Here is a 9,896-nt window from a genome sequence, read left to right on the forward strand (position 1 = left end):
TGTGCGCCTTGAACGCATCAGCGGTCACCTGAAGAGCTCATTAGCATATTTTAGCCAAAAAAAAACAAAACAAAACCTCATATCGCACAACCACGCGGGGCATCTTGTCCTCTGCGCGCAACAAGTGAAAGTGGAGCCCTTTTCGTGACGTGGCTCGACAAAGTCTCACACACACACACACAAAAAAGTGCAAGTGTTAGCAAACCTTCGAAAGTTTGAAATGAGCCTCCGCATTTGGACCTTTCCAACATTTGGATTTTCACGCGAGTTCACCTGCGAGCAGCCGCGAGTCGCTTGAAAGGAGCTCAACGGTCGGTCGTTTCGCCTTCGACTGTTCCAGAAGGTTTGCGCCATTCGCGACTTTTGGGTAAGTTTCTTTGATGTCCTTCCTTCATACAAGCGCGTAAACTTGCATTTTTCTCTTGAAAGCGACCGAGACGACGCGGAAATACACCGTGGAAACAAAATTGTTGGAAAGTTGTTGTTGGTTTTTTTTTTTTTTTTTTTTTTTTTTACAATGTTAGCGCGCAAATGACGCGTTTGTTTTCCCGCTTCGAAGCAGTTATGGCGACGAACGAAGACCCTGCGGGGACGCCGCGAGACGGAGAGCCCGGCGGTCCGGTGAAGAGCTTCCAAGTCCCGGCCGCGCCCGGTCCGGCGCCCTTCGCGCGTGTCCCCAAGGCCCAAGTCCACCAAGCCTCCTCGCTCCAGACGTCGCCCCCCGCCATCGTGGTGGTCACGGCCAAGGTGGCCGACCCCGGCGGACCCAAGCCGGTTCTGAGCCAGACCGCCGCCGCCGCCGCCGTCACCCCGACCTCGGCCCAGAGGAGGACGGTGGTGATCACGGTGCCCAGGTCGGCCGGGCCACCTTTGCCCGTGGCCCCGCAGTTGCCCGCCAACATCCACATCCCACCAGGTACTGGATTTCATTTGGGGTTTTCAAATGTTGACAATCGTGGCTCGAAATTTCGAGGACAGGTTCAGCTTTGGAAGTGACCCTAAAATGCCAAAATCGGGCGTGGGGGGTCTCTTGGGCAAAATCTTCTGGTCCCTACCAAGTTGGTAGGCGGAAGTCCTCTTTCTGGGCCACCATTTTCAAAATCTTCACGAACCACCAGGTTTGCGGCACCCCCACCCCCATGAGGCTGGGGGCAAGTCCTAAAATGTCTCCTGAAAACCAAAATCGAGTTTTTCGTGCGTTTCCGTCAAATGTCACCTTGCTAAGTCCAACTGACTTTGGGGGCTGAATTGAAACACAATAAAATCATGGGCTAAGTAAGTTATGACAATTTTTTTTTTTTTTTTTTTGGGCAACCAACTTTTTGGTTTTAATTTAGTGTGGAACATGTATATAATATTCGCAGTTTTCAAATTTGGTATCACTTAACCAAAATCCTTAGCAGGAGCTGCTCGATGTCCATTGAATTCAAGAAAGAAGGAAAAAAACCCTATTAATTCTTTAATTTTCTCTTTGTTGTGATTTTATAAAATGCAATCTAGAAAGGAACTTTTCACATGATGAAACATATTTTTTGTGTGTGTTGCAACGGATGAATTTCAGTTAGCGTTCTCTAAGATTGTGTTTTGGGTCACGAGCGTGCTCACCGTCCGGATAGAACTTGTATGTCGAGGCAGGGCGTTGCGCCACTGTTGACGTACGCGCGCTCCACTGGCAGGTATGGTGCTGATCCGCAGCGACGGCGGTCAGCTGATGCTGATGTCCCGGCAGGCTCTGGCGCAGGTCCAGCAGGGCGCGAGATCCGGCGGCGGCCCGGCGGGCGCGATTCCGTCCCCGCAGGTACGTGCGCCGCCGGGCCCGAGCCCACGTTCGTCGTCCGTCGGACGGCAGGCCGCCGCGGGTCAAAGCGGCGAGAAGGTGACGATGCTCAGGATGCCGACTTCTGCGACGTTCCGGCCGGCGGCGCTCCAGAACCCGGCCGTGGTCAAGGTGCGGTGCGGCGGTCCCGCGTAGACTTCAAACACTGTGAGCAAAAAATGATCGCCAGGAGGTACATATGCCAAAATGCTTTCAGTAAATATTACACACCAAAAGAAAATCTAAAGTTTTTTTTTCGTTTTGTTTTGGGAATATTACACAAGAATATCAAACAAAAAAGACAAAAATACACACGTGGCGGATGAAAGTCAGCAACCGTGCCGCCAAAATTAAGTCAACAAATGCAAAACAAAATAAATGTTGCAAATAAGAAATAGAAATACCAGATGATAAAAATATGCAAAGTTACACACACAAAAATATATTCATTATTTGACAGGTGATCGGCCCGGCCGCGGTTCCGACCCGCATGACGACAGCCGAGCGCGGGGCCCCTTTCCGGCCGGTCGCCGTGGTGACCAAGAAAGAGCCCCCACCCGCGTTGAGTCAGGCGAGTTCACCGTCGTCGTCGCGTCGCTTTACGCCGCTGCTGAATTCCCGAAATTGAAATTTCCATGTTACTGCGATTTTTCATCTTTTAAAAATATTTTTCCTTTGAGTCCAGCGAGGTCAGATTAGATTCCGAGCGTTGTGCGAAGGCACCAAATCCTGACGCCGACTTCAGTTCTCCTGCTTTGGACACACTTGGAAGGCCGCACTCGGTTCATTCGGCGGAAATGTTTTTCCTTCCAACCCAAACCCAGTCACTTTAAGGCGTGCCCCAAGGTTCCGTCCCGGGGCCCCTGCTTTTCATCGTCTGGCTCATTCCCGTCTGGACCATTTTCCCTAAATTCACGATCCGGACGTATGAAAATATTAGCCATTTTCAACACTTAAAAAAATGACAGAACCAAGCGGGGACTGGCCAGTACTCGACGTCCCCAGTGGAAACGTTCGACCGGGGACGGCGAGGACGAACGTCCACCGAGTTGTCTTTTGTCCTCGCCAGGAAACGCTGGAGAGCGTCAAGAAGTGCAAGAACTTCCTGGTGACGCTGATGAAGCTGGCGTCCAGCGACTCAAAGTCTGCCAACATGGCCACCAACGTGCGCGACCTGGTCAGGAACCTGCTGGTGGGTCTCGTTCTCTCGCCCAGTCGGAATCCCTCGCACCGGGGCTCGGGCGTTAATATCTGGGGACGTTTTGGACCCCCCCCCCCCCCCAACCTCCTGCTGTTCCAAAACACAAATTAAAGTTTGCACAATCCCGACCTCAACCCCATGGAACACCTTTTGGCGACGGCTCCGTTTCAGCGGCCATGTTGTTCTCATTGTTGAGCTTTTGTTTTTTTGACGCATTTTGATTTGAGTGGCAAAAATTGTATTTCTGGATTCCGCCCCCGCCCCCGAGGGGATTCCCGAGTCCATTTGAATCACTTGTAGCTTGCGACGTCCACGTTGTGGTTGCAGGAAGGCAAGATGGAAGCGGACGAGTTCACGGAGGCGCTCTATCGGGAGCTCAAGTCCACACCGCAGCCCTGCTTGGTGCCCTTCCTCAAGGTGGGGGGGGGCTCGTACCACGACGCCAGGGCGGTGATTCAGTTGATTGCTGGTGCAATTCTTTGAAACGCCTTTTAAATTGCTCAACAGGGATCCAAGTTGTACGTATTACATATATAGTAGTGACATCATGGAGTTGTACTCCTTCAAGTATTGGAAAGTGGAAGACGTGGCCAGATCCATTTAACAATCCTCAAAGGCGTATATTCTTTATCCTCTGCGAAGAATGACGACTACTATTGCAGCTTACTCGGTACTGACCCGTCTCCCTTCAGAAAAGTCTCCCAGCAGTGCGTCGGCTCACCGCAGACCCGCAGGCCTTCATCCAGCAGGCCTGCTGCTCCTCCTCCGTCGCAGTGAAGAACCCCAATGGGGACCCGGCTTCAAGTCCAAAAACCCTCCATCAGGTGGTCTCTCGTGAGCGGTCCAAAAGTCACGTCAAATCCTGTTAATGATCTCTTTTATAGTCAAGCGGAGCGAGCGCGTTGCCCCAGTCCAGAACTTTGGCCTCCAAGAGCTTCGGAACCACGTCTTCCCCCGGAGTCGCCCCGGTCCAGTTGGGGAAACCCTTCGCAGGTCGGCCCTCGAGCGACTACCACGCTGAACTTCTGAAGTTGCTGCTTTGCTGCTGTCCTGTGTGAAATTTTCCTCTTCAGCAGGGTTGACCTTCCAGTTGCACAAAATTGATTCAATTGAATCATTTTTGTGGTTGGTTGTGATCTTTGGTGGTGGTGGTGGTGGACTTCTTTTCTTCCTGACTTGGCGGGTCATGTGTGTCGTCGTCTGCCCCCCCCCCCCCCTCCAGCACCACCCCCTTTCATTGGTCCCCTGAATGGGCCTCATCACCCCCGGAAGTGCCACCTTCCGATCGGTGTTATCCTAGCGGCACCTGCAAAAATTACAAAAAGGAATAATCCTTTCCAAAGTTTTTCGAGAGGTGATTTGTTAGAAAACCGAAGCAATGTTTCCCATTACAATGAATGGAAAAAGAAATAATCCGTTCCAAGCCTAAAAAAAAAAAAAAACATTTTTTTCAAGTAGTGATTTGTTCGAAATCCGAAGCAATGTTTCCCATTACAATGAATGGAAAAAGAAATAATCAGTTCAGAGCCTAAAAAACTAGTTTTTTCCAGGAGTGATCTGTTCAAAAACCGAATCAATGTTTCTCATTACAATTAATGGACAAAGGAATAATCCGTACCAAGCCTAAAAAATTAATTTTCGAGAGGTGATTTGTTTGAAAACCGAATCAATGTTGGATGAAAGGGCAAAGGATCTGGACCAACAAACAAAAAGTCCCTTTTTTGCGGGGGGGCTGGCTTCGAACTTTGCGGGTTACAATGAAGTGGATGAGTGAGACTGAGACTCACTTCTGTCACTGTCTCAGTGATGTGTACACGTCAAATGTTCATTTTTGTTGTTGCAGAAATGATGGCGGGACCTGTCATCAATCTTATTTTTTTTTTTTTTTTTTGCTTCAGGGGGGCTCTCCGTGAGGCCACCTTTAGCTCGAGATCCTCCATGCGCCACCAGACTTGCTCTCGGGAACTCTTCAGCCTCGTCGTACAAGTAAGAAGATTCCAGCTGCTTTCACCTCAAATATTTGACTGCCTAACCCTTGAACATTTCGCTTCTTCTTCTTCTTTTTTTTTTTTTTTTTTTACTTTTACTGGCATTTCGACAAGAAGTCAAAAATGACCTTGAGGCAATTTGGCTTTTTCCCGTCTCGTAGAGAAGACGACGACATCAACGACGTGGCGTCCATGGCGGGCGTCAACCTGCGCGAGGAGAACGCTCAGATCCTGACCGGCGCCGTGGGCTCGGTGGTGCGGTCGTGCCAGGATCAGCTCTTCCTGTCGGCCGGCCCCGCGCTGGGCCGCATCCTGCGCGCGGGGCGCCCGCTGGGGGTGACGGAAGTGGGGCCCGAGGTGGTGGCGCTGGTTTCTCACGCCACTCAGGAGTGTCTCCGCGGCCTCCTGGAGAAGCTGACCGTGACGGCGGACCACCGCAAGGCGGCGCCCGAGGTACTCGCGGCCGGACTTCCCGGTCCGCGTCTCGTCTGAGCTCCCGCCGTCCGCAGGACGACCTCCGGCACGACGGGGTGAGCGACGTGCGCTCGCAGCTGCGTTTCCTGGAAGAGGTGGACGCCTTGAAGAAGAAGAGGAAGGACGAAGAGGAGAAGGACAGGCTGATGCGCTTGGCCAGGGTCAGTCGGATGCGTGAAGTCCGGCGCTCGTTCCCGTCTCGAACCGCCGTCCTCCTCTCACTCTCGCTTCTGACCCCGCTGCGCCGGCAGAGTCGCTCCCACCCGGACGATCCGCTGCAGCAGCAACTGAGGCAGAGAGCCAAAGAGGTGACTTTGCACTCGCTTGTTCGTGCTCGGGGACGCTCGCTCGTCGGCCACGTTTTTGTCGTCGTCGTCCAGTTACAGCAAATGGAAGAAGCGCAGCTGCAGCAGAGAGAAGCCAACCTCACCGCTCTGGCGGCCATCGGCCCGAGGAAGAAGAAGGCGCCCAACCACACGGGAGGCCACGTGCGTGCGTTTGTGCGTGCGTGCGTTCGTGAATGTGTGTGAAGTGTCCGTGTGCAAATGCAATGTGTGTGTGTGTGTGTGTGTGTGTGTGCGTGCGTCAGGTCCCACCGCCCCCCAGGCAGCGCGTGAGTCGCGTCACGCTGCGAGATTTGCTGCTGTGCATGGAGCACAACCACTTCCTGCGCCGCTCGCTCACCTTCTACAAGGCCACGCTGTGACCGGACCAGCCCGCACGTGCAACTTTCGGCTGTCCCCCCCCCAAAACCCTCCAATCGGCTTTTCTCATGAACGGGAACGCAAAGGCCGCTCCGTTCGTCGACTGCATTATAGACCCCCAAAAACAAAGAGGCAAATGTAATGACTCAATTTGATGTTGTACTTTATAAAAACAAGCACTAATGGAAGAGGTGTGAGCAAGTTGGGCATCACAGTTGAATGCCGTTATCCCTTCGTGGCGCTGCTCCACGCGTGGCCACTTGGTGGCAGTATAACGTTTGTAGAGACAACGTGCAGCTGCCGTGAATTACTGACGCTCATCGTTGCCATGAAAAAAAGTCCACCTGTGTGATGTCACTGTATTCATCTTTTTTTCCCACAGCATGAAAAATTGGAGCAAGCTTCTAGTTTTGTTTGTCTACATGCTTCTGCATCGACTCTACTTTTGTTAGTCCATCACTTTTTGTTAGCATTAAGCTAGCGGCTTAGTTCCTAAGGCAAGTCTTTGTTTCACGTTTAGGTTTTGGGAGGAATTTTTGCTTGTTGTGACTTGAGTTGACCTTGCTCCTTCCGTGTACGTCCCTTTGGAAAAGTTTTGCTGACAAGTCAAGGCGAAAAAAAAAATCCTCCTGCTCATATCTCAAAGCTGGCAAGTCTCAAGGCACCGCTATCATATCAGATTGAGCTTTCGCATTTTGTTGGTTAAAATATTATTGTTGTGTTCAAATTTGCGTTGAAGTCTTCTTGACCTTTTCCAAAGAGGAACCTGTTTAATTAAAAAAAAAAAAAAAAAAACTTCCACGAGTCTTTTTGTGCTTGTTGGGTGGGGGGAAAAAAACTTCCTGAACTTTGTCACATGATATCTTCTTCTGTCCGGTATTTCCAGTAACAAGAGTATCAAAAGAAAGCCGTCCGTGTCAGGTGACTGAACGCTGACTGGACTCTTGCAGCTCTTCCGGTTTGACGGGGGTGCCGAGGTCCCGGCCGACCCGGCCCAACGACTGTCGGCTGAAGCGCGAGGAGGCGTCGGCGCCGCCGCTGCCGCCTGAGCCCTTGACCCGGAATCCTGTTCTAAGCGCTCCGCCATCTGCACCCACACAAGGAGGAGGAAGCAACGCACAAGTTCTGCGTTAATTCTTGTTGGTTTCACCACCAAGAAGCGCCAAACTGACCCGTTTTTGTTAAAATCTGCAGAAATGCCACCATTTATTTATTTGCGCATTACAGAAAAGGAAAATGACGTTACCGATTTTACTCCGCTGCAACATGTGACAAATGTGGTAGGACAAAGTATCGTAAAAGCGTCAAAAGTTATGCTTGTCATTTAGTTCTTGCTGTAGGCACGAAGAGACCAACAAATTTGTCTGCTGCTTAAATGATTCGCTGAATTTTATGCCAGATTTGAGAATCGACCACGCCAAAAAAGCACAATTAGCGGATCCTGAGGACGTCGCCATGGCCGCTCAAAGGTCATCGACGTATCGCTAAGTGGGCTTTTGTTACGGCTCTTGCTAGCAAGCGTCGGATGGCTAAGTCGACTGTTTCCAGTATTTTAAGGATTACAAATGTGATAAAAGGCCACAAGCGTTCCAAAGTTCAGAGGAGAAAGGCAGAAGCTCCGCGGTCAAATCACGGGTGCTGACTTTGGCATCACGCTTCCACTTTCCCTCTCGAGCCGTCGTCGCAGCGCCAGCAAAAAGGTCAATGATGCACATTTAAGCGGCTTTATGTTTATTCTCTTTTTTTTTCTTTGACCAAATACAGGATGTGCATGTTTTTACACGAATGGGAATTTACTTTTTGGAGGGGCTGAGGAACTGCTTAAACCCCTTCACATTATTTCCTTCTGAAAGGAAATGTTTCAGAGGTTGAACAACCCGGACATTGAACACTTGACACGAATGTTCAAGCTCGGAGGTTCTGCTGTATTTGGTACCTTTGTGGGGTCGAGGCGGCGCCTGTCGCGTAGACGAGAGCAACAAGGGCGCGCGTCGGCGCTGTCGCTTCGGCCCTGCGGGGAGACCTCCTCCAGGGCGCACCGGCGACCGCTGCGCGTCTGGAGCCACGTGAACCGGCCGCGACGGGCGCTCGCGCCAGCTCCGAAGCTCGGCCTGCAGCGGAGCCAGCTGGAAGAAGGAGGCCTCCTCGTACAGCAGCGCGTACTCCTGCGGCACAGTCCCCGGACGGAAGGAAAAGCTCCATGTGAAGCACTACACTAGCTCACGTCCAAGTCGTCCGGGAGGAGGAGCTTGGAGGTGCGCAGGAAGTTGAGGATGTAGCGGAACATGGTCGATGAAGTAGTGCCGGAGCAGGCCGTCCAGAACGATGGGCTCGCTTCCGTCGAACAGTCGCCCGATCCTGCTGACGCACTGCTAGCGCGTCGCCTAACGAGGGCGATGCAGTGGCCTACTTGGGTTGCCTTCGGCCCGTTTCTACGCAGGTCTGTCAACCACAACAGTTCACTACGCGTTTCAAATTCCCCACAATTTCGTCCTCTGGGGCTGCGGGAACAGCTTCGTGTCACGAACCGCCTACACAGCAACACTAAAATCAGCCATATGAACCATTACATTACACATTGTGTATTCCTGTGAACTTCTTCTACATTACGAAATTTGCATTCCTATTTCAGTAAACGCCAAAGAAAGTTTAGTTTTGTGACGGTCCATGAAACACTACACTCAAGTCAACCACGTCCAAGCTGCTAATCCTCACAAGGGTTCCGGCAGAGCCGGTGCCTATCCCCGCTAATATTGAGCGAAAGGCAGACTACACCTTGAACAGGTCGGCAGTCAGTATCGGGAATCGATCCCGCGCTGTGTACCGCTACACCCCGAATTGACCGCTGGCAACCACGACACTACAAATCTTGGAACAACTACACAGCAATTTTTTTTTTATTTTTTATTTTTTTTTTGTTCTGAGATGAACCTCCCTCCCGTGCCAGCTTTGCTGTCTTGAGCTCCAAAAGTTTCAGAGCGTGTCTCGCCGTGACTCGGGGTACTTGGTGAGGGTGTCGAGGCTGCTGGCGTACGTGCGACCTCCCACGTCCACGTGAACCGGCGCGTTGCTTTTGCGAGGGGACGCCGGACCAAGCCGGCGGGGACGCCGAAATCTGCCCGCCGCCGCCGCCGCCCTGCGACAGGGGACGCACTCGGTCAGCGTCTCGACACGTCTGCCGGACTTTTTGGGGACGCTTAGAGGCCTGTTTGCAGTGCAGTATTTGAAATTACCTTCACACTGACGATGAACTTGATTCAACTGAGAAAACGTTTTGTGCGTGTTGAGGTCGTCACTGTACTGCATGCTGGGTAAATTAATGAGCGAGGTATGGTTGCCCAGGCAACCAATGCCAACTTACTCACTCATTGGCCACTTCATTAGGTATGCTAATGTTAGGTACGTCCTCAGGACGCATTATTCACGACGTCCATTCCAGTACGTACGCTGTGCAACGTCTTGTACATTCTGCAGTTATTCGCCATATAGTAAAATACTTAAAAGGGATTACACAGTAATTACATGAAGTTTCCACAGCATCAGGATTTTGGTTGACCTCACAGAGTTTCTGTATTTTTTTTTTTTTTATGTTCATTCCGAAAAAAAAAAAAAAAAAAAGCAACACTCGCCCTAAAAGGCAGTAACAAACTGCATATCAATGAGGGGGAAATGCAGCAAAGTAGTTGTTCGAAAAACTGGACTCCGCAGAGTAT

At 51.3% G+C, this 9,896-nt stretch overlaps 1 protein-coding gene across 9 annotated transcripts; it reads left to right on the forward strand.

Annotated features, from left to right (window-relative positions):
* Nucleotides 1–72: 72 nt before the first annotated feature.
* On the forward strand, nt 73–6,951 carry LOC133503252 (transcription initiation factor TFIID subunit 4-like). Of its 9 annotated transcripts, XM_061824679.1 has the most exons (14): nt 76–367; nt 560–916; nt 1,677–1,948; nt 2,277–2,387; nt 2,886–3,008; nt 3,345–3,434; nt 3,710–3,841; nt 3,902–4,010; nt 4,916–5,003; nt 5,167–5,458; nt 5,515–5,640; nt 5,731–5,787; nt 5,860–5,971; nt 6,069–6,949. In XM_061824679.1, exons 2-14 carry the CDS (start codon nt 565–567, stop codon nt 6,323–6,325), a joined length of 2,121 nt encoding a protein of 706 aa, XP_061680663.1. In that variant the 5' UTR covers nt 76–367; nt 560–564; the 3' UTR covers nt 6,326–6,949. The 9 variants fall into 9 exon arrangements, with proteins under 9 accessions (XP_061680658.1, XP_061680664.1, XP_061680659.1 ...); XM_061824680.1 differs by having other exon boundaries at nt 74–367; nt 5,515–5,787; nt 5,860–5,979; nt 6,069–6,951; XM_061824675.1 differs by having other exon boundaries at nt 74–367; nt 5,515–5,787; nt 6,069–6,950.
* Nucleotides 6,952–9,896: the final 2,945 nt, after the last annotated feature.

Source organism: Syngnathoides biaculeatus, chromosome 7 (genome assembly GCF_019802595.1).
Source record: "Syngnathoides biaculeatus isolate LvHL_M chromosome 7, ASM1980259v1, whole genome shotgun sequence".
NCBI classification, from domain to species: domain Eukaryota; kingdom Metazoa; phylum Chordata; class Actinopteri; order Syngnathiformes; family Syngnathidae; genus Syngnathoides; species Syngnathoides biaculeatus.

Excerpts from the sequence above, each read along its gene's own strand:
- LOC133503252 (XM_061824674.1), top strand. The coding sequence starts at position 565 with ATGGCGACGAACGAAGACCCTGCGGGGACGCCGCGAGACGGAGAGCCC. Across the intron at positions 3,435-3,709 it reads GCTTGGTGCCCTTCCTCAAG|AAAAGTCTCCCAGCAGTGCG; the intron begins GTGGGGGGGGGC and ends GTCTCCCTTCAG. Across the intron at positions 3,842-3,901 it reads GTCCAAAAACCCTCCATCAG|TCAAGCGGAGCGAGCGCGTT; the intron begins GTGGTCTCTCGT and ends TCTCTTTTATAG.